This window comes from Lissotriton helveticus, chromosome 9 (assembly GCF_964261635.1).
Source record: "Lissotriton helveticus chromosome 9, aLisHel1.1, whole genome shotgun sequence".
NCBI classification, from domain to species: domain Eukaryota; kingdom Metazoa; phylum Chordata; class Amphibia; order Caudata; family Salamandridae; genus Lissotriton; species Lissotriton helveticus.
Window position 1 is genome coordinate 481,897,280 of NC_136070.1, and position 24,718 is coordinate 481,921,997.

A 24,718-nucleotide genomic window follows, 5' to 3' on the forward strand; every position below is an offset into this window, starting at 1 on the left:
TAAGTGTCTGGTCTAATGCCAGAGCTAGCTTTAGTGGAGAAGTTATTCTAGATTGTCTCAGATCAGATAATGGCCTGTCCATCCCTTGGCTGAAATATGGTAAGAAGTGCCTCACTGACATCTGTCTCCCTGAGATGTTTACTTCCCCTGATATCCTAAGCAGATGCAGTAAGAAGCTGCTAAATTTTCATTATGCACAGTTGAGCCTGTCCTGCAGACTGGAAGAGTTTTTTTTAGCAAGGATTCTGTGTGCAACTACTTCATCACACGAGCCATAGGTGATATGCCAATTTATATGACATTGGAGTTCTGATGGTGGGAGAGGTCCATCATCTTTAAATTCAGGATAGGCATCAAGTGACACATGATGTTTTTCTCTGAAGAGGCAAACGCATGGGATAGTGAGCTCAACCATGCTCTTGTGATGGGATGGCAAAGCAATCTTTACTGCGCTTTATGTTCCTTTGTAAATTTTATTTTTGCTTTTTCCTTCTCTGTCTTAAAAAAAGCTTAATTCGTTTGTATAACCAAAGTTTAGGTAAGCTCTGGTGTATTTATAGTTGTTAGATAGTCCTGAAGTCTGCGTTACAGTTTACTGTGTCCTTAAAATGACAGTATGCAATAGGAAATCGATGGAGGGGTTATGGTTCTAGAGGAAGCTGATCGCTCAGCAAATGCGCAGTGACATAGCAATGGGGGAGCAATCTTTTTGGGGGCGGCAGAGTTAAGCAAGTCGTGTCTGTCGACTACCACATTCCACCCCATGAACACGTCGTGTGTCGGCCGCCAAATCCCCCCCGCTACTAGAAACAAGTCTACCATCTGCCGGCACCCCGCTATTACCCGCACCGGGCGGTAAACTTAGGGGCCGCCCCGGGTGGCAGTAGGTCTAGGTATGCCACTGCATATGCGCCTTCTGCTATTGCTCTTTTCCACTTAAGGCTTGCATTTACATATTTTTAATGGCCCTTGTTTGGAGTATTAAGGTTTTTTTTAGGATCTGTTCTTAGAGCAAGTGGGATAAAACTGCATTTGAGAAATCGCTACGAGGTAGGAAGGGGCCGAAGGGACCATGATAAAGGAAGCTTCACTTTGCTAATTCAATGCACCTTATTGCTGTTGTTCATTTCGTACTGACGTCACTTTAAAACAAATATGGAGCAGATTTACAAGAAACTAACACAGTACGTCGCAGCATGTCATTCTGCTCTGCCGCGCTGCGTTAGTTTCGAAGCACAGGGATGCAACATATTTACAACAATATGTCCCATTTCTGTGCTTCCCCCGGAGCTGGCGAACCAACTGCTGTCATGCACCGACGCAGGCACCCTTGCACCATGGTGCAAGGAGGCCTGCATCACGGAGATGATTGTTGGTGTGCAGGAAGGGTTCACTTCCTGCACATCAACAATCAGAAATGGTGTTGTACACCTTCTATTTGTGCTTCATTAGCACAAATAGAACTTGCAAAATGTCATTGTTTTAATGATTGTTTATGTGCAGGAAGGGGCACCTTCCTGTACATAAACAATCACCAAAGGTGATTTCTTCTTTCCATGTGTGCTGCAGAATGCAGCACATAGAAAGAGAAAAAAAACGAGGAGAAATGATACATTTCTCCTTGTTGCGCCTCCCTACACCACCCCTGGGATGTGTAGCATTCAGACGCATTTCCAAATTTACGATTTCTTGTAAATCTGGAAATGTGTCAGGTTCCATGGGTGTTGCGTGGGAACCCATGGAACGTCCCTTTCATGCAAAGTGCTGCGTGTAAAGGGGCCATATTTACAAGGACAGGAAAAGCCACGCAGGGTGGCTATTTTTTCCTTGAAAATATGGGGCAAAAAAAGGTTCAACTAGTTTGTCACAAAAAGTGACGCACCGGTGGCGCAAGGGGCTTGTAAATCTGCCCCTGTATTTGTATTTATGTATACTGTTTTACCTAAGATCGAATAAAAACTTCTTGAATTGAATTGACAAGACTGTTTCCTGCCTGCAATAGAGCAATATGTATGAATACTCAACGTTCAGATTAAGCGCCTTCAAAGTTCATGTGTTTGTGGTTGTCAGGCATGTTTCTTGAATGTGATGATTAGTACACTGACTCCAAGGTGACCTTTTAAATTGTGCTTAACTGCTGCACTGTATTCTGAATATTCTACACAGCTCATGAGGTTTTTGCAGCAGTTGGCAGAGAAGCTAAAAATAAATCAAGATATTCTGACAGAAAATCTTCAATCTCAGTACGAAATGCTCTTGGAGAGAGCAGGGGAAGTGAGCAATTTCGACCCCGAATATCTGGGCGGAAACAAAGTTCTTGTCTACAACCTGCAGAAAAAGGTGAGTGAAAAGCTCAAAAGTGACAACTCACAGGCTTCTGACAGAAAGTGAGATCCTTACGGGAAAGAAACAGTGTCACATGAGTGCAGGCTTACATCTGGAAAGCTTTTAAAAAAAAAAAGAGGTCAGTTGTTTTATTTTAAGAAGCAGCATTGCAGGATCTTGTGCCTGTGACAATCCATACGCCTACTTACAAGTACATTTACACGTGCGGCGGAGGTCCTATCACAGTGCAAATTGCAGTGAAATAAAAATGATAAAAGGTGCAATCTAGCTACTGTTATAAAAATATGCTCAGAAACTTTCCTTGTAACTCAATAAAATACTCCTTTTTAAAGTAGTTATATGTTGTTTATTAACTGTTCCAAATCACTTGTAGTGAACTGTTATTTGCTAATTTGAGAGGGCAAAAGGTCTCTTTGGTGGACAATATCCATCCACGATTTTCATTACAAAACATCTGATTTTTTGACGGCTGCATTCTGTTTCCTTTCTTTATGTGACACAATTGGATAGGATATGAAATTATGTAGGTATTTAATTTACTCAGATTTTATTTCTATATCCCATGAGACATTGCTGACATGCCCAGGCATGCAATATTTTTAGATTGTATTACGGAATGTATATTAACGTAAAAAGGCATCCTGGTGATGTTTATTAGAAGGGGGCAGGTAGATAAGGTTGAGGGCAACATCACCCATTAAAGGTAGTAAAACCAAGTTTTCAAAGTTTTCCTGAAAGGGAGTAGATCTTCACTGGAATGAAGAGAGGACAAAAGCCCTTTATGCAGGCTGGAAGTCTGGCAGAAAAAGCATGTCCTCTCACACGTGTCTTATAAAACTTGGAAGGGCGAGAAGATTGACAGAGAGTTTACTGAGGCAGGTCATTTTCTGCTGTACGAACCAGGGACCACGCTGATGGAAGGCTGCATGGACTATACATAGTGATTTACACAACTCTTTTTGGAAAGTAAAGCTAATGCACACTACCAAATGCAGATGATGCAGAAGAATGACGTGGAAGACAGAGAGCTTAGCTAACCGCAGCTGCTTGTATGTAGTAGTGATGCTTCCAGAGATAATTTAGTGCAACAAAAACAATGCATTGCTTTAGTCCAATCTGCTAAGAATAGTAGACTGCAACACCTGAGGTCGAGACTGAGTAGGAAGGAGTGAAAGATTTGTATGATGAATCCGCATTAAAGAAAAAGGGAAGAGGATAATAGGTTAACATGATCCGTGAGTGGAGACGTCCTCCAAGGGCCAGAAGCCAAGTGGCAGGGGATGAGAAGGTTTGGCTAATAAACAACATTGCATTTTGATTTTGCCGCCTTTACATTTTAGTGAGTTTAGCCGAAGCCAAACTGGAATGACCCGCAGAGAATTATGGAAAGTCTCAAGAGGAAATGGTGTTGATTGAATGATAGTTAAAATGAGCCGAGTGCCAGCAGCATAGTTCATTAATTTGATGCTGTTCGATCTGATCAAGTGAACTTGAGGTCGCAAATAGACATTAAATGATGTCGGGCTCAAAGAGTTACCATGCCATAGCCCATGTCCAACTACATTAAATTTAGAACTGAAAGACGCGAGATGGACCTCTTGTACTCTTATCTGCAAGATGGAATTTGCACCAGAACAACGACATGCCTCTAACATTGACCTTTAACCTGGTGATCAATATGCCATGAGTTGCTGGTTCAAAGGCAGCAGATAGATCAAGTTTGACAAAGGCCAAAAATGGCCATTGTCTGCCTCCATTCATAGGTGATCTAATACGGAAACCAGGGCTGATTCTGTGCCATGTAGAATGCAGGACCCATCTTCCATTTTGACGAAATATCAAAAGGTATGTATATTGTATTGATTAAGTATAAATTTGCTATTCCTAACTTCACATCAATGTACCATGTACAAAAAATATATATATATATATATATATATATATATATATATATATATATATATATATATATATATATATATATGTATATATAAATACAAATATTTATATATTCACTGAAAAAACCATAGGTTTCAGGCACGTTATAGTAAAAATTAGCATTTAAAAAAACCATTGAAATTCACTGAAAAAACCATAGGTTTCAGACACGTTATAGTTAGAAACTAGCATTTAGAAAACCTTAGAAATTCACTAAAAAAACATAGGTTTCAGGGACATTATAGTTAGGTGGACATTTCACTCATGCAAAACCATTGAAATTTCACAGTTATAGTTAGTTAGGCTAACTATAACTCGCGTCCCCACAATGCACTGCTGATGATGTCACATATTACATTATTCATGACATGGTCAGTGACATCACTGATGAAATCTCAAATGACATCACTGATGACATGGAGCATACTGGAGGTACTTTGTGGGCTAGTTGACCCCCAAGGACTCTCAGTATTCAAGGGAATTAATTCCCCAACTTATAACACGCCAGGGGGCGTGTTTGCTGAGTGCTGCAGGGAGGGGGCGGGGCCTACCCACAATGCCGGCCCTTTAAATTTTTTATTTTTTAAGAAGGTGGGCTGTGTGCCCCCTTCTCTTTCCTTTTTAGGGGCCCTGGGGACCCCATCCCCTGGTCCTTACACTCGTTAAAAAAACCAATTTAAACGGGAAGGGGCCGCGTAGCCCCCCTCCCGAGGCAAATTTCGGCCCGAGGACCCCATTCCCGGGGCATGGCCATAATTCTTTTTTTAAATGTAGAAGGGGGCTTCGTGGCCCCCCTCCTGAGGCCTCTATTAGCCCCCGGGACCTGGCCCACCCAGGGGCTTAAATACAACAAAGTGCGGAAGCCAGCGCTTCGATTTTTTCATTTTCTTGTCCGGATTCGCGACCCCAGCACGAATTCGGCCAATTTATTAAAAACAAAATGCTTTTTTTGGCCCTGGGGTTCCTTGTGGCACCCCCTGAGTAGGCCTAGCGGGTCAGGGTGTTTCTACCCTGCCCCCCTTTCTTTTTTTTCACCTTTGTTTTTCTATTTTCTTGTGACTCAGTTGTACCGAGTCACAAGATTGCTGCCAACACGTCCTGGTTTGGAGAATGACAGCCAATTAGAATGAATCTCGTGGTCATTACAGCCAATTAAAATGTAGCTCATGGTTGGGAGAGGTTGTGACTCCACCGCGTCCCTAGATATCAAAACTTTTATTTCATTAATTTCTCAGCAACTACTGAATGGATTTACACCAGTTAAAAAGAAGGTCGCTTTCTGAGTCAAGCACTACCTCTTTGCCAAATTTGGGGAAATTCCGGTCAGTAGTTCGGGCTGTAGCCCGTCTAAAAATTTCCTACGGAAATTAACATGGGGAAAATGGGTTTTGGGACCCCCCTTTTTTTCAGCCCCCACTTGACGAATCACCCCCAAACTTTCAGGATAAAAACTGACCTGGATAAACTTTTGTTTTGTTATGAAGATTCGTCAAACGACGCCAAAGTTATTAGCAAATCAAAAAATGCTTTCCTATGGAAACTAGGTTCTAACTATAACTACCTACTGGCGACCTGATTTGCTAAATCAGTGATGTCATTTGAGATGTCATCAGTGATGTCATTGACCATGTCATGAATGATGTAATATGTGACGTCATCAGCATTGCATTGCGGGGGCGCGAGTTATAGTTAGCTGAACTTACTATAACGGGGGAATTTCTATGGTATTGTACGAGTGAAATGTCCAACTAACTATAACGTCCCGGAAACCTATGGATTTATCAGTAAAAAAAAAAGTATATATATATATATATATATATACATATATATATATATATATATAGATCTATATATATATATATTCACTGAAAAAACCATAGGTTATAGACCATATATAGTTAGGAATTAGCATTTACAAAACCTTGAAAATTCACTGAAAAAACCATAGGTTATAGACCATATATAGTTAGGAATTAGCATTTAAAAAACCTTATTTTACTCACACAAAACCATTGAAATTCCATATATAGTTAGTTGCACTAACTATATATTGCGCACCCGCAATCCACTGCTGATGATGTCACATATTACATCATTCATGACATGGTCAGTGACATCACTGATGACAACATCCAGTGACTATGTTTCTGTAAAGTTAAAATATGTCTTACATATTGAAGAATGAGTGGATGTATAAGTGTCTGGACGAAGGATTTAGTAGGTGCATGACTGAATGTATGAGTGAGTGATTAAATGTGTCTCACTGAGTGCATGGGTTAGTGACTAAACTGTCTTAATTTGTGCATCATTATGTCTGTTGTTCTGTAAACTGCTGCATGTGTTGATCAGTAGCTATATGAGTAACTATATGGGTTATTGATTGATTGCCCAAGTATTTGCATGGGAGACTGAGTGTGTGTGTGGCTGGATGGGAGGTGTGTGACTCTGTACAGATCAATGTGTACTTGTATCAATGATTGTATAAGAGAGTAAGTATGTGTTAGTATATGGTTGAAAACGTAAGGTGCTCTATGTTTAACTGTATAGAGTAGAAAATGGAAGTGTGATTGATTCTTTACAGGACTGACTAGGTGTGTGAGTAACTCCATGGATGAGTGGCAGAGTGTGAGTGTCTGTATAGGTGTATGAGTGCATATGATTGTGTTGTAAACATGAGTGATTGTATGTATGAATGATTGTATGGGTGAATGAGTGAATGTGTGTGTAGACGTAGGAATCAGTGAGTACGTATGTAGTAACTAGTATTGGTGTGTCAATGGTTTCAAAAATTATACTCTGTTTTTAACACTGGGTGAAACAGAGGTTATATTAAAATGTGAGGAGATGCATTGTATTGTCACATGAATGATATCATCAGTGATGTGGTCATTGATGTCAAATGAGATGTCATCAGTGATGTCATTTGAGATGTCATCAGTGATGTCATCAGTGATGTCACTGACCATGTCATGAATGATGTAATATGTGACATCATCAGCAGTGGATTGCGGGTGCGCAATATATAGTTAGTGCAACTAACTATATATGGAATTTCAATGGTTTTGTGTGAGTAAAATAAGGTTTTTTAAATGCTAATTCCTAACTATATATGGTCTATAACCTATGGTTTTTTCAGTGAATTTTCAAGGTTTTGTAAATGCTAATTCCTAACTATATATGGTCTATAACCTATGGTTTTTTCAGTGAATTTCAATGGTTTTTTAATAGCAAATATCATAAGCTGTCGAATGTCAAGTACGTGGTAAGAATTTTTTTTTTCGTGTTTATGCACACTGATCTGCTTTGATTGCTGCCCCCCACCCCTCATTTCTATTAGGAGTACTCTCTCTTTGCAGATAGTGAAGGGTAGTTAACGCAGCCCTTTCCCCCTTTGTAATCCGTCGTGCCTGCTTCTCTCTCCATTTGATTGATTGTTCTCTTTGGTTCATTCTCTATTTACAAACAAGCACAGAGTCGCAATACTCTGTTTAGTCTTTGCAGATAGCGAAAAATCGTGTAAAAAAACAAAAGGAATCGAGCAAAATCAGTAGGCCACTAATGGGATCTCTTTTTGACCTCGCTAAAATAGAAACATTAGGAACAACCTGTTGAAAATAGCAATGCGTATGTACATAAGCGGCGTTCATTTGTGTTCACAGTACCCCTTGTTGATTGTTTCAATCGAGCATTGAATTGTTCGATGTTAATTCTCTTAAGGATCTTCTCTACCTGCAAACGAGGAAGAATAGGAATATTCTCTCTCCCTTTGCAGATAGTGAAGGGTAGGTAACGCAAGCCTTTAACACGTCGTACCTATTTCATTCCTCATTGATTGATTGATTGTCCGAACATTGACTGTTTGGGAATTAGTTCTTTTTGGAGGTATTCCCTGTTTGCAAATAAACGTAGGAAAATCTTTGCAAGTAGTGAAAGGGTACGTAATGCGGACCTTTCTCCCCCGTTGTAATCTATCATGCCTATCCCCACTGATTGATGCACCTGTTTCACCCGGACCATTTACTAGACATACGTCATCTGGCCCGACCAGAGAGCACCCCTAGTGAAAAGGACATATGCAATAATAACGAAGTGATCACTGTATCCTGTTAACAGAAACTTTAGCATGAAACAACCTGGAAAGAAAAGAATAGGAAAACGAAAATCAGTAGGCCACTGATGAACATGAACTTTTATTAAACAACGAACAAAGAAACGATAACATAACGTAATGATAAAACCTATTAATGTCCTAGAAACAAGAAAACGTTAAAATATGCCAGTGGTGAGAGACCAGAAAAACAGTAAGAGAAACCAAATCACCCCTCGCTGTCCCACCGCCTGCCACGCCAAAAAAATCGATAGACTAGGGAAAATGCAAGTCAGTAGAACATCCGCCCCCACTCTGGAAACTTCCAAGGTGGGGCAGGGTTCCGGCTACGCCCAGCCGGGAGCAGCCCATATAAGGCAGGTCCTGCTGCCACGCCTCGGCCAGGAGATCCTAACGTAGGGTGTAGCCGGAGGAGAGGCCGAGACCAACGGGACCCGGCCAGGGGATTGCCTTTACAACGCTGAACAGTTGCAGGGGGGGGGGAATGTCTCCTCGACCCTCCCCTCTCTCTCCCAGTCCGGCCGCGGTGGCCCTTGAGAGTTGCAGGTAGTCCCGCCACATGCTCTTCCGGTCCGGCCACCAACGGTCGGGGGGCCGAGGCCGACGGAATCCGGCTGCAGCCGATAAACCAAGAAACCCGTTCATGGGGCCAGAGCCAGGGGCGTCCGGCCGACATCCACCGGAAGCCCGGCCCGAAGACGGACGGGACACTTCTTTCTTTTATAATGGCTGCGACAACACTGGGGGGGGATGTCTTGCACATGCCTCCGACCCCCCCCTCGTCCTCATCGCCTGGTCCGGCCATAACAAATCTCAAGCGAGACGCCGTGGGGTGCACTGGGAGGGAGAGACGGTGCGAACAGGCCTCTCCCGCCTCCCCAGTGTAGGCTTCCCAGCTGCACCCTCAGCGGTCCAGGCGCCCGGAAAAGAGTTCTTCCACTGTGGCCATGCTGCAACGTCTCGCCCGGCAGGGTGGAGCCCGTCCGTTCATTTGACCCCGCGATCGCCAGTAGCTACCGAACTCTCAAAATGGCGGTCGACCTGGCAAGAGCGGGCCCAGCATAAAGAAATGGCCCGGTCACTGGTTGACTCCACCACCGTAGTCCTCCACGACCTTGAAGATTCTAGAGGAGCCGCGGGAGTCTCCCACCCCCGATGGGGAATGACTGCCATGATCACCCGTGGAGTGACGAAACTGTATCCGCGGGACGTCGGCGCCAGCCTCACTTTGAATTACTAGAATCCTGCAGACCTCACTTCCGGTGAAAGCACAGTGTGACCCGGTAGGAAAAATTGTTGCACCCCCTCCCCTTTTTGACTGATAGTTCAAACCACCGATCCTTTCCTTTGCCCTTTTAACGGAACTTTGGACTGCCTCCCCCTCTTTTACATTTTCTAGAGAAAACAAAACATTAACCACTACATTAGCATAGCAGTTGACACCAGAACTGTTTTCAAATTGAAAACCAACAACATCTTCAACAGAATCCTTTTTGTTTCTGCTGTGACCCTGCTCCAGCACAGGCATTGTCCCCAGCAGTAATTCTGCAATGCCGGTAAGAATAGCTCTGGTGCCTACTGGACTCACTCACCCCCGCGGCGCCCCACGCCGTTATTTGCTGGGCGGCAACTTGCTAGACATCACCTTCGTGACATCCAGATTTCAGCGCGTTCTGCTGCCTTGGAACTATTCGCACAACAGACCGCTACTGACAAGAATATTTCATTATTGGTGCTGTCAATTTCAATAAATCTATTGGATAATTCAAAATAAATTGCCACGGTCTCTTCGTTGTTTAAATGTTTTTACTGTTTTTGTTTTGTTGTATATATTTATATGTTATTAAAGTTTTATATTCCTACTACTTTGTTGGAGTGCTATATATTTTTTATGTGACACATAATTGTAAAAACTTTGATGTACAAAGAGTCATTCCTGGAATCTTCCGCTTCAGGCTCGGTCCCCTCCCCAATCACAATACAGGATAGTTTTCAGATAGTAGGAACACGTGTGGTGTGACGGATCTCATCGGGTGTGGGCCTTGATCTACTATAACTCCTTTGAAGAGGGGTGATTCTTTACAGCTGGGGCCATAAACTACATCTGCAGGGCTAGCTGATAGCCTGGACAATCGGACACAGAGGAAGAGGAGTGTCACAGGGTGCGGTAGTGAATAGGGCGAAAGGGAGGTGTCGGGCGGGCACAGTGTGATTCTCAGGGAAGAGCAGCGCAGATGGGGGGAGGTTTATTGCCCATGCATAAGACAGAGAGCGGGGGTGACCAGTGCCTGGGGAAGATGCTTGCGAGGGTGAGGAGCCATGCTACGAATCGACAGCGTGCAGAGAGTGGGTCTGGTCAAGACATCTAAAATGGCTGCCGTGCACGACAAAAGTGTGGCATTTCAAAAAAGGCAAGATGGCGCAGACAATGTTTTTCAACACTTCCTCATTTCCTTCGAATCGAACGTTAACAGACGTTGGGGCATATTACCAAAGTTAAGCGATATTTATCGCTAACGATGCTTACCAACCAATTTTTTACCACTAAGCATCGTCAGAAATTATCGAAGATAAACCTTACTATTATCAAGGTTTATCGCAAATGCGATAATAAACGGCCGCAATGCATGAATATCGCTAAAAACTCAGCGATATTCATGCATTACCGAGCTAATACTCTTAGCCATGTTATCCACCTCCCATTGGATAACATGGCTAAGAACTGCTCAGGGCAGGTGTTACTTTTTGGAGATATTCGCGCTTAGCGCGAATATCTCCAAAAGTTGGTAATAGGAGATAGATATCTTGCATGTTGTAATGCAAGTTATTGTGGTATATGGAACTCATACCATAATCTCTCAGGAAAGCAGAAACTGATCCTTTTGGGACCGCCTAAAAAGGCCTAGGGGGTGAGGAGTACTCTACTTTGCCCCCTTTTCACGTTCCGAACTATTTTATTTTACTCTCTTCTGTAATTACACAAAATACCAGCGATAAGATGCATCGGAGACACACAGTGAGAGAAAGGAGGCCGGAGATGAAGAAGACATGTCAAATACACATTGGAGATAATATAGTGGCAGAAGGGAAGTAAATATGAGTAAACTTACCATGTAACATAAAAATGTTGCACTCTATACTATAAGTCTCATTTTATACTACAATCACTTCGCTACAACCTCATAAATTAAAAATAAAAATAAATAATGTCTCAAACAATTTTTGATTTCTAAATATAAATTTATTCTTCAAAATTTTCTAAATTTGAAACAACTAGTAACATGTCCTCATCAGTAATTTCCTCTTCAATCATCTCATCTGGAATCTCCTCATTAAAAGTCTGCAATGATGATTCTTGTAACTCTATGGTCTCCAAACACTCGATAAATTCGCCATCAAGAGATTGATCAAAAAAATCATTCAAGTCATCTCCTCCTTCTGACAATATTTCATTATTGGTGCTGTCCATTTCAATCAATGTAGTGGAATCATTCAAGTCATCTCCTCGTGACAATATTTCATTATTGGTGCTCTCAATTTCAATCAATGTAGTGGAATCATTCAAGTCATCTCCTCCTTGTGACAATATTTCATTATTGGTCCTGTCCATTTCAATCAATCTAATGGAATCATACAAGCCATCTCCTCCTTGTGACAATATTTCATTATTGGTGCTCTCAATTTCAATCAATGTAGTGGAATCATTCAAGTCATCTCCTTGTGACAATATTTCATTCTTGGTGCTGTCCATTTCAATCAATCTAATGGAATCATACAAGTCATGTCCTCCTTGTGACAATATTTCATTATTGGTGCTCTCAATTTCAATCAATGTAGTGGACAATTCAAAAGAAATTGCCACGGTCTCTTCATTGTGAGCCATTTTATTTTGAAATTGCTTGCTGTAAATTGCAGAAAAAAATAATCACTTTCATTTATCGTTTTTAGTAATACATAATATAAAACTAACTTCATCAAGTATTTAGTATAACAGAAGGACTGCAAATAAATAACAGAAAACATTTTTCAAATTATCTTCAAGTGTACAACATAGTTCCCCTTACAAATTAACAACTCACCTTTTTAAAAGTAGCAGAAGTGTTAGTACTGTGTAAATCAAACACCAGAAATTCACCACCAAAAATTCCTCACAAATGTACCTCAGACAGTAGTATCACAAAATGGCTGTGGTTTCCTCTCATTTGACATATATACATAACCAATTAACTTTCATCACACACAAATACAAAACCAAAGTAACATTTTAATTGGTTCTAAATTTCAACACTTTCAAATGTGTTTTCCCCATGCAATTTTCCATAGGACATTTACATACGTCTACAGCCTGAATGGCTGAACGGAATTACACCAAACTTGGCAAAATGGTACATCAAACCTAAGAGGTCAGGAAGGATCTACTATGCCCCCTTATGGTCATTTCCCCCTTCGCTTTGGCCTCCTCTTGTCTCTCAATCCTACCGAGAGACAAGATGGCGGCCGCTACGGACTGTTTGGAATGTTGACAGACGCCGGAGAACCAATCAGCTTCGCAAAGCTCCGTAACGCGAAAAGTACGCGAAGCGGAGCGCTGTTACAGATATATATCTTTTTTTGAACGTTAATTTCTCAAAATCCACTGGAGCACATATATTGAGACCTAGCAAAGGCACATCGGGCTACCAGTCCCTAATATTTTGCCAAGTTTCGTGCAAATCCATTCAGGTGTTCGATTATTATTATTATTATTTTTTTTTGCCCCGCGGGGCCCTTTTAAAACCTCCACATCAAACCTAGGGGGTCAGCGAGGATCTACTATTCCCCCTTATGGTCATTTGCCCCTTCGCTTTGGCCTCCTCTTGTCTCTCGATCCTACCGAGAGACAAGATGGCGGCCGCTACGGACTGTTTGGAATGTTGACAGACGCCGGAGAACCAATCAGCTTCGCTTCACAAAGCTCCGTTGCGCGAAAAGTACGCGTCCTAGGACGCTGCCCGGTCCGCTGTTACAGATATATATCTTTTTTTAAACGTTAATTTCTCAAAATCCACTGGAGCACATATATTGAGACCTACAAAAGGCACATCGGGCTACCAGTCCCTACAATTTTGCCAAGTTTCGTGCAAATCCATTCAGCCGTTCGGGCTAAAAGTGAGGCCAACCGCCCTATGGAAAACTCAATGTTAAAAACACGTTTTGGGACCCCCCTTTTTTCTCGGCCCCCCCTTGACGAACCCCCCCCAAATTTTCAAGGGCTGCTCAGAAACAAAATGTGCCATTTTCCTGAAAATTTCAGCCAATTCCGTCCACAAACGCCAAAGTTATTAGACATAGAATTTTCAAAAAACCCATAGAGAAAAAATCCTAACTATATATACCTACTGGCGACCGCCAGTAGGTAATATAGATATATCTATATATATATATCTATGTATATATATATATATATAGATATATATATATATATATATATATATATATATACATATATATGAACCGTTTGGTTCTGCTTGGCATGCTCTACTGCAGGTGCTGGGGCGTGGGGCTGAACCATAAAGCCCTAATTCAATCTTGAGTTCAAAGATACTACGAATTCAATAAATCTTTGGTAATTCTTGTTTTTTCAGAACACCGCTACTCCACCTAATGGAGTACCAGTGTTCTGAATAATTACCAAAGATGTATTTAGTTAGGCGTATCTTTGAACGTGAAATATATATATATATATATATATACTCCTTCCCACTCCAGCAAAGAAGAAGGCACGTACTCAAAGATGTAAAGGTATGGCTATCTTTAATAAATAGGGTCTCACACGATCCCATGGCTAGGGAGACGTGTTTCGGTTTCACAGAAGCCTTTATCAATCTAATTGGCGCCATGCACCTGAGTCTATATAGCCCTTACCCCTTTAAGGTACTCATAGACATCAAGGAAATACTGCTGTGCGCAAAACACATATGAATGCAAAGTATATTGCAAAAGCACAAGCATAATACTAACATCTATAAACCGAGAAATGCAACTATTAAATAAGAGTATGAAATGCCATAATGCTTCTTGAATCACATACAAAAACATATTGCATGATCCTGAATCACTAGACTTCGTTACATCTGACTGTGCGTAATGTGTGTGAAAACAGTTGTCCAGAAAGATATCATCGGACTGTGGGGGACATTTTTTTTTAGGCAAAATCAAAACGGTGGCTCCAATCACTCTAGAATCCTAAGCCCTTCATGTAATAAAACAACACACATTTAGATAGAAATGCATGCTAATGTGCTATGGTTATTTTAAGAATGAATTAACAGAGGTATTTAAAAAGTTTGTCACGCTGCTTCTGATAAATATGAGGCAGAAGTTGAAGATTACGTGCACCACGGTGAAATCGCTACACTGTATCCATATCGTACACAAGGGGCCGGAAGCATTGATGGTGTTAACAATTATACCACGGAGTTAGTAGGAAACACGAAGTGTGTCATTTCTCCATGCAATGACCTCCTCCCAGTGAACTTTCACATCCTCACAAAGACTTCCAATCCCATAATGCTCCAGGACGAACTATCGAAATATACACAGTCTTGGGAAATAATCTCAGAACAGGTCTCCTCCATCTATGGTTTATGATGCCGGGGCCATGAGAAGTCAGCGGATTGAACCGGGCAATATAAAGAGTCTTGTGACTCAAAAAATAATGAGAAAAAAATCTCAATGTCTTTGATTGCACTTAGCACTGAATTTGAAGAAAAAAAATGGACACAAGCATGGGGTCGTGGGAGACTAATAAACAAAAATTGCTAGTGCCGAGACATCCTCACGGCTTCTGTGTTGGCGTCCATGGTGTCCAGTCACCAGAGGGTGCCAGACTCCCGAGCAAGGCATTTCTGAACAAGGGAAACATTGACCCCGCGCTGGCAGTCGCGAAAACCGCCGCGCTGCAAGATCGTCTTGTCCCATCTGCTGTCATCTTTAGTCCTCTACCTGGCACAGTCTCTGGGGGCTCCAACATGAGCATTCCCATGCTCCTCCAACAACAAGCGGTCAAAAGTAGAGCCACAAGCGACTGGTGTTACGTGATCAACGTTGAACCGCAAACGCTGTAATTAGATGCATACTCCATCCCACTCCAACAAAGAAGAAGGCACGTACTTGAAGATGTGAAGGTATGGCTTTCTTTAATAAATCACGTCTCACACGATCCCATGGCTAGAGAGACGCGTTTCGGTTTCACAGAAGCCTTCAGAAATCTAATTGGCACCATGCACCTGAGAGACCATATAGCCCTTCCCCACTTAAGGTACTCATAGACATCAAGGAAATACTGTTGTGCACAAAACACATATGAATGCAAAACATATTGCAAACGTACAAGTATAATACTAATATCTATCAACAGAGAAATGCAACTATTAAATAAGAGTACCAAATGCCATAATGCTTCTTGAATCACATAGTGTGATCAATTAAAAAACACATTGCATCATCCTCAATCACTAGGCTTCGTTACATTTGACTGTGCTTAATGCGTGTAAAAACATTTGTCCGGAAAGATATCATCGGACTGTGGGGGAATTTTTATTTTATTTTAGGCAAAATCAAAATGGTGGCGCCAATCACTCTAGACTTCTAAGCCCTTCATGTAATAAAACAACACACATTTAGATATAAATGCATGCTAACGTGCTATGGCTATTTCAAGAATGAATTAACAGAAGTATTTAAAAAGTTTGTCACGCTGCTTCTGATAAATATGAGGCCGAAGTTGAAGATTACTTGCACCCCAGTGAAATCGCTACACTGTATCCATATCGTACACAAGGGGCCGGAAGCATTGATGGTGTTAACAATTACATATATATTACCTACTGGCGGTCGCCAGTAGGTATATATAGTTAGTATTGTTTTCCATAGGGAAATCGCAACATTCTATTGGGAATAACTTTGGCGCCGGTTGAGGGATCTGCCTGTAATTTTCCTTAACTTTGCCTCGCTGCACTCCGCTCCTTCCCTGAAAGTTTCGGGGGGATTCGTCAAGCGGGGGCCGAGATAAAAGGGGGGTCCCAAAACGTGTTTTCCCCATGTTAATTTCCATAGGGCGGTTGGACTCACTTTTAGCCCGAACGGCTGAATGGATTTCCACCAAACTTGGCAAAATTGTAGGGACTGGTACCCCGATGTGCCTTTGCTATGTCTCAAGATATATGCTCCAGTGGTTTTTACGAAAATTAACTTTGAAAAAATATATTTTGGGCTACATTGGGCTATATATATGTTAGAGCCCAAATGTAGCCCAATGTAGCCCAATGTAGCCCAATGTAGCCCAAAGATGGCCACCAGAGACAAAAAAAAAACAAATGTAGCCCAAATATCAGCCAGATGTAGCCCAACTATAGCCCAATGACAGAATGTCCCAGAGTGTTCTAAAGAGCAACTAGAGCGCTAACAGTCTTACTTATGACAAAAGTATGGCACACCTGAAGTCATCTTGATTGGAATAAAGTGTTAACACTTAAAACATTTAATTTGCAAATGAACAAAATGAGGGGGTTCATTTTGCCATAGAAATTATGATTAGTGCTGAAGAAAGAAAAATTAGGGCACATTTCGCCAGTAGGTATATATAGTTAAGATTGTTTTCCATAGGGAAATCACAACATTATATTGGAAATAACTTTGGCGCCGGTTGAGGGATCTGCCTGTAATTTTCCTTAACTTTGCCTCAGCGCGCTCCGCTCCTTCCCTGAAAGTTTCGGGGGGATTCGTCAAGCGGGGGCCGAGATAAAAGGGGGGTCCCAAAACGTGTTTTCCCCATGTTAATTTCCATAGGGCGGTTGGACTCACTTTTAGCCCGAACAGCTGAATGGATTTCCACCAAACGTGGCACAATTGTAGGGACTGGTACCCCGATGTGCCTTTGCTATGTCTCAAGATATATGCTCCAGTGGTTTTTACGAAAATTAACTTTGAAAATATATATATTGGGCTACATTGGGCTATATATATGTTAGAGCCCAAATGTAGCCCAATGTAGCCCAATGTAGCCCAATGTAGCCCAAAGATGGCCACCAGAGACAAAAAAAACAAATGTAGCCCAAATATCAGCCAGATGTAGCCCAACTATAGCCCAATGACAGAATGTCCCAGAGTGTTCTAAAGAACAACTAGAGCGCTAACAGTCTTACTTATGACAAAAGTATGGCACACCTGAAGTCATCTTGATTGGAATAAAGTGTTAACACTTAAAACATTTAATTTGCAAATGAACAAAATGAGGGGGTTCATTTTGCCATAGAAATTATGATTAGTGCTGAAGAAAGAAAAATTAGGGCACATTTCGCCGGTAGGTATATATAGTTAGGATTGTTTTCCATAGGGAAATCACAACATTCTATTGGGAATAACTTTGGCGCCGGTTGAGGGATCTGCCTGTAATTTTCCTTAACTTTGCCTCGCTGCGCTCCGCTCCTTCCCTGAAAGTTTCGGGGGGATTCGTCAAGCGTGGGCCGAGATAAAAGGGGGGTCCCAAAACGTGTTTTCCCCATGTTAATTTCCATAGGGCGGTTGGACTCACTTTTAGCCCGAACGGATGAATGGATTTCCACCAAACTTGGCAAAATTGTAGGGACTGGTACCCCGATGTGCCTTTGCTATGTCTCAAGATATATGCTCCAGTGGTTTTTACGAAAATTAACTTTGAAAAAATATATATTGGGCTACATTGGGCTATATATGTGTTAGAGCCCAAATGTAGCCCAATGTAGCCCAATGTAGCCCAATGTAGCCCAAAGATGGCCACCAGAGACAAAAAAAACAAATGTAGCCCAAATATCAGCCAGATGTAGCCCAACTATAGCCCAATGACAGAATGTCCCAGAGTGTTCTAAAGAACAACTAGAGCGCTAACAGTCTTACTTATGACAAAAGTATGGCACACCTGAAGTCATCTTGATTGGAATAAAGTGTTAACACTTAAAACATTTAATTTGCAAAGGAACAAAATGAGGGAGTTCATTTTGCCATAGAAATTATGATTAGTGCTGAAGAAAGAAAAATTAGGGCACATTTTGAGTGACTTCTCAAATCCTCTTATATTTCATTAAAAAAATTCTGATATGCAGTCTCCCAAGATGGCCACCAGAGACAAAAGAGCCCAAATGTAGCCCAAATATCAGCCAGATGTAGCCCAACTATAGCCCAATGACAGAATGTCCCAGAGTGTTCTAAAGAACAACTAGAGCGCTAACAGTCTTACTTATGACAAAAGTATGGCACACCTGAAGTCATCTTGATTGGAATAAAGTGGTAACACTTAATACATTTAATTTGAAAAGGAACTAAATGAGGGGTTTCATTTTGATATAGAAATTTTATATATATATATATTCACTGAAAAAACTATAGGTTACACACCAGTTATAGTTAGGAATTAGCATTTAAAAAACCTTTGAAATTCACTGAAAAAACCATAGGTTTCACACCAGTTATAGTTAGGAATTAGCATTTAAAAAACCTATGACATTCAATGAAAAAACCATAGGTTTCACACCAGTTATAGTTAGGAATTAGCATTTAAAAAACCTATTAAATTCACTGAAAAAACCATAGGTTTCACACCAGTTATAGTTAGCTGAACATTTTACTCATACACACACACACCCCACACACATACCCCCCCACACACACACACCCCACCCCCACACCCCCCACACATACCTCACACACAACACCTCCACCCACACCCAAACACACCACACACCCACACCCACACACACACCTTACACACCCACACCCCCACCTACACCCACACCCCACACCCCCCCACCCACACACACCTCACTCCCCCCACACACACACACCTCACAGACACACCCCACACATCCCCCACACACACCTAACCCCCCCACACACACACACCTCTGACACCCCTCCCACACACACACACACACCACACACACACCTCACACACACACACACACACACACACAACCCCACTCCTCACACACACACCCACACACACCCCCACACACACACACACACCCACACACACCCCACACACACACCCACATATCCTACACACACACACCCCACACACATACCCCCCCCACACACACACACACACACCCACACACACACAGCACACACACTCACATTCATTATTTTTTTGAGGGGGTGCGCGTCCTGGTACACGTATCGGTACACGTACCGGTACGCGTACCCTGGAGAAAAAAAGAAAGACAGAGTTTTTTTAAAATGTAGCATTTTTATATAAATTAGAGGTACCCAGCGACTTTTAAAAAAAATATATATATATATATTTTTTGCCTTGGGGGTCCTTGTGGGACCCCCTGAGCAGGCCTAGGGGGTCAGGGTGCTTCTACTCTGGCCCCTTTGCGAGTTTCACACCTTTGTTTCACTGCTTTCTTGTGCCTTGGTTCTAACAAGGCACAAGATGGCTGCCAACACTTCCTGGTTTTGAGTGTTGACAGACAGTGGCAGCCAATCAGCATGCCTTCCCGAGAAAGCTGCATGGTCATTGGCTGTCAACACTTCTAACCAGGAGGTGTTGGCATCCATCTTGTGCTAGTGTTGACAGACAGTGACAGCCAATCAGCATGCCTTCCCGAGAAAGCTGCATGCTCATTGGCTGTCAACACTTCTAACCAGGAAGTGTTGGCATCCATCTTGGGTCTTAGTAGACTGAGGCACAAGAAAGCAGAAAAACAAACGTGTAGAACACAAAAAGGGGGCAGGGTACAAACACCCTGACCCCTTAGGGCTGCTCAGGTGGTCCCACTAGGATATTAATATATTTAAACGTTATCCGCTAATAGAATTAGCATTAAAAAAAACTTTGAAATTCACTGAAAAAATCATAGGTTTCAGGCCTTATATAGTTAGGAATTAGCATTTAAAAAACCTTTGAAATTCACTGAAAAAAACATAGGTTTCAGGCCTTATATAGTTAGGAATTAGCATTTAAAAAACCTTGCAAATTCACTGAAAAAAACATAGGTTTCAGGCCTTATATAGTTAGGAATTAGCATATAAAAAACCTTTGAAATTCACTGAAAAAACCATAGGTTTCAGACCTTATATAGTTAGGAATTGGCATTTAAAAAACCTTGCAAATTCACTGAAAAAAACCATAGGTTTCAGGCCTTATATAGTTAGGAATTAGCATTTAAAAAACCTTTGAAATTCACTGAAAAAACCATAGGTTTCAGCAGTTATATAGTTAGGAATTAGCTTTTACAAAACCTTTGAAATTCACTCAAAAAACTATAAGTTTTAGTGGTGTTATAGTTAGCTGGACATTTTACTCATACAAAACCATTGAAATTGCTCCTATATAGTTAGTTGTACTAACTATATTTCGCGCACCCGCAATCCACTGCTGATTATTTCACATATTAGATCATTCATGACATTGTCAGTGACATCACTGATGACATCTCAAATGACATCACTGATGACATCACTGATGACATCATCCACGTGACAATCACATACACCTTTTCATACACTATTACAATTTTTCATCACTCTTTGTAAAATACAGAGTATCATATTTAAATCCATTGTCACAGCAATACAAGTATCTAAAAACCCACTCAGTGATTCAAAGATGTATACACACATCTAATCACTTACCTATGGATTCACTCATACATGCTGTCAATGAACAATAGAACACTATCAAAAATACTTATACATCTATATCAACATTAAACAACAGCACGCATCCTATTCACATATGAAGTCATCCTACTCACTTATGCAAACAATGGATCATACTTACATATTTACTTAGCAAAACACTTATACAAACACCACTTCTTCTATTCATTTAGATAGTAAGTCATACTTAGTGAATTATAAAATCATTATTACAAGTATACAGTTATCCATACAGTCACTCACACAATCATTGTGTCTTATGTATACTTATTTATATACAACAACTGACACATACACTGCCTTTTATTTTTCTAGTTTGTTGGACCTGTACCTTTAACCGCTTCCGCGCTACCGCGAATTCCCGCCGTGCGCTGAAATGTCAAAAATGGCTTGATTGTGACAAAGCCAGCTCGTCATGCGCGCAGCGCAGGTAACGCCCATGACGAGCTGGCTTTGTCACCCGCGCTGAAGGGGTTAAGAAATATATTTGCTCATCACCACACCGATAAAGAGATTCCCTCACCCAAACTGTTAGAACATGTAGTTTTAACTTCATATATCTACGGAATCAACTATTCACACATCTTTGGACAGTCACACCCCCCCCACCGAACCACACACATTTTCACACTCCCATACAAATACTCAGTTAACTAATCAATAACTAATATAGACTTTCACATAGCTAGTAACCAACTGTAGAATCAGTTTACACAACAACTGACAAAGTGATACAGATATTCACACAGTTTAGTCACTATCCACTATATTTAGTGAGACATTATAAATTGGTCAAGTAAACAGTCAATTACACTGCTACTAAATCCTCCATCCAAATATTTATTTATATATATCCACTCATTCTTCAATGCAAATTGCTATATATATAATGCATATTTAAATAACGAAGTAAACCACATTCACTGGATGATGTCATCAGTGATGTCATCAGTGATGTCATTTGAGATGTCATTAGTGATGTCACTGACCATGTCATGAATGATCTAATATGTGACATCATCAGCAGTGGATTGCGGGTGCGCGAAATATAGTTAGTACAACTAACTATATAGGAGCAATTTCAATGGTTTTGTATGAGTAAAATGTCCAGCTAACTATAACACCACTAAAACTTATAGTTTTTTGAGTGAATTTCAAAGGTTTTGTAAAAGCTAATTCCTAACTATATAACTGCTGAAACCTATGGTTTTTTCAGTGAATTTCAAAGGTTTTTTAAATGCTAATTCCTAACTATATAAGGCCTGAAACCTATGGTTTTTTCAGTGAATATATATATATATATATATCTCGTCAAGGTACATATATGTGGAGTTCAGTATAGAAAATCTATACATACTTACCTTTTTATATTTTGTTCCTCAATATTCTGTCTACAATCGATATTTAGAAGGCAGACCATGTTTAGAGCAACAAAAAAATCTGTAGATAACACAATAAGCTTTGTGTACTAAAATAGTGTCACTGTAGAGTTAATAAAAGTAAATTTACACTTACCTTGAGGATACTTCAGTACTCAATATCATGGTTATGTTCTGTGCAGGTCAATATTTTGTGGGATGATAATGTGACATACAACCTGGGTGTGTGGGGTTCATTGTAATGACCACATGTGTTATGAACATGCAGGCACTTTCAATAAGGGATTGTATAGATGCAAACAGGGCTTTCACATTTGTATATTCATCAAGAACACGGAATAGCTTGAATTTCCACAGGATCTTTGTGGATGTGCCTCTAGAGGTGGTCATTGCAAATATGACAGTTCACAGTTCTTGTATTTTTTTAAATGTCTAATGAACAGCATATGGCTTGTGCAGCTATTTAAATAGAGATAAGACCTTAGGATGGAAAGAAAAAAAACACACAATAATGCTGGACGTATTGGCCCATGGATTTAGTTAAAAGATGAGATCTGACTCAATGATAGTTAAGTGCTTAGGGCATTTATTTCGGCATCATTGTAAGGCTTTAGCTCTCTATAACCATGGTCCATCTGAGTTTCTGCCCGATAAAAATAGCTACACTCTCTCCTACTGGCAAGTTTCAGGAGGTACTTGATTCAGTTCCAGAGCACTCAGTGTGCTATAAACCGGCTTTATACAAACTTTACTTGTGAGCTCCAACAACCTAGTTGTCATGATGACTCCTCAGATCCCCGCAAAAAAAGATTAGGTTATAGCCACTTCCTTAAAATATATAGCCTAAAGCAAATATGTACACTACACTCTTCTTGTGCTGTTGTTTAAATATGTCTCCTTTCTTTTACTATTGTTTAAAAATTTAGGTAAATTCTCTGAAGGAAAAATTGGACTTTAAGAACACACAAATAGAACAATTAGAAAAGAAAGTTAAATTGCTTGAAAAAGCAAAAGAGCCGTTGATCTCGCCGAGTAAAGAAGGATTTCAGAGTCTGAGTGTGCAGAAATTGCAGAACAGGGTGGAGAAACTTCAAGGGCAGCTAAATGAATTGAAAATGGTCAACCACAACCTGATGTCACAACTTGCAGAAGTAAACCAACTTAAGGTATGTATAAAACAATGGCAAAAGTGCTTCACTTTAACAAACATGAAACATATATTGTCTTCACTTATGGCCATCAATTTGTGCTACGTTCCACAGAGGGAAATCACTTGTTTGTTATTTTGTTAAATGACACTTCCCTGCTGCCCCTGCATTTAATCAACAAGACCTCTGCTTCATATACTATGCCTCCACAGGCAAATATAAGTACCTGAGGTACATAAAGGCAAATTATATGTTATGTTCCTTTAATGCAACTAATGGAATTTGGTAGTATGATAAATCATTCAAACAAGGTTGCGAGGTTTTGAAAGTAATTAGAACCACAGTGTTTCATTTTAGAAACATAACTTACAAATATGCATTAGCTATTCTGTTATAATGTATGCTAAAAATGCACCTGGCGGCAAAGTGGGAAGAATGGCAAAATATTTTCATGTGTTGCATAGCTAAGCACCCACAACCTCTTCATCAAAGTTGAATAGCCAGAGACAGACCAAAAATTCCATAAAAGTCTAGTCTATCCCTGTGTAGCATGGTGCAAGCTTAACAGTGACCATGACGAACTACAATATAAATGAAATAATACAGTGTTAGGTCTGAACCAAGTTCATAACGTGGAATATTGTATTAGCTTATAACCAGAAAACAATCTGAAAAAAATCATAACGAGAAATCTCCTAAAAATCGGTTTTGCCTTTCCATTGGATGTCAATGGAACAACCATTTGAATGGCCTCATATGGAGCTGGATGTAAACCAATGGGGAAAATGACCTGAGCAAATAGTAATTTAACTCACAATTGCACACAGTGGGATAGGCATGGTGGGGAACATCTCGTAAACAAAACTACCTTTAAACTGGGTGTTTATTTTGAAGCAAGCAAAAAGGTCACTGGGCAGAATATTTGAAAGGTTTCACACAACAAGTGCTGCCCAGTTGCAGATAGAGTTGTCAGGCCATTTCAGTGAATCAGAAGTCCAAAGCTTAAAAATGTTTTCGCTCATAGCGAGTGCTTTTTGATGTGCTAAATGCCAAAATGTTGGATGTTCTGAATTCCTGCCTTTCTCCATTTTTTCGATTTTAGCTACAGTTTTCTCTCT

The 24,718-nt window shown here is 40.7% G+C and overlaps 1 protein-coding gene across 2 annotated transcripts in view; it reads left to right on the forward strand.

Annotated features, from left to right (window-relative positions):
- Nucleotides 1–24,718, forward strand: part of LOC144781452 (coiled-coil domain-containing protein 170-like) — a 782,697-nt gene that overhangs the window by 544,376 nt on the left and 213,603 nt on the right. For both annotated transcript variants that reach the window (XM_078660314.1, XM_078660315.1), the window contains 2 exons: nt 2,167–2,340; nt 23,379–23,618. In XM_078660314.1, the coding sequence (XP_078516440.1) occupies nt 2,167–2,340; nt 23,379–23,618 (414 nt within the window). The remainder of the gene's footprint in view (nt 1–2,166; nt 2,341–23,378; nt 23,619–24,718) is intronic.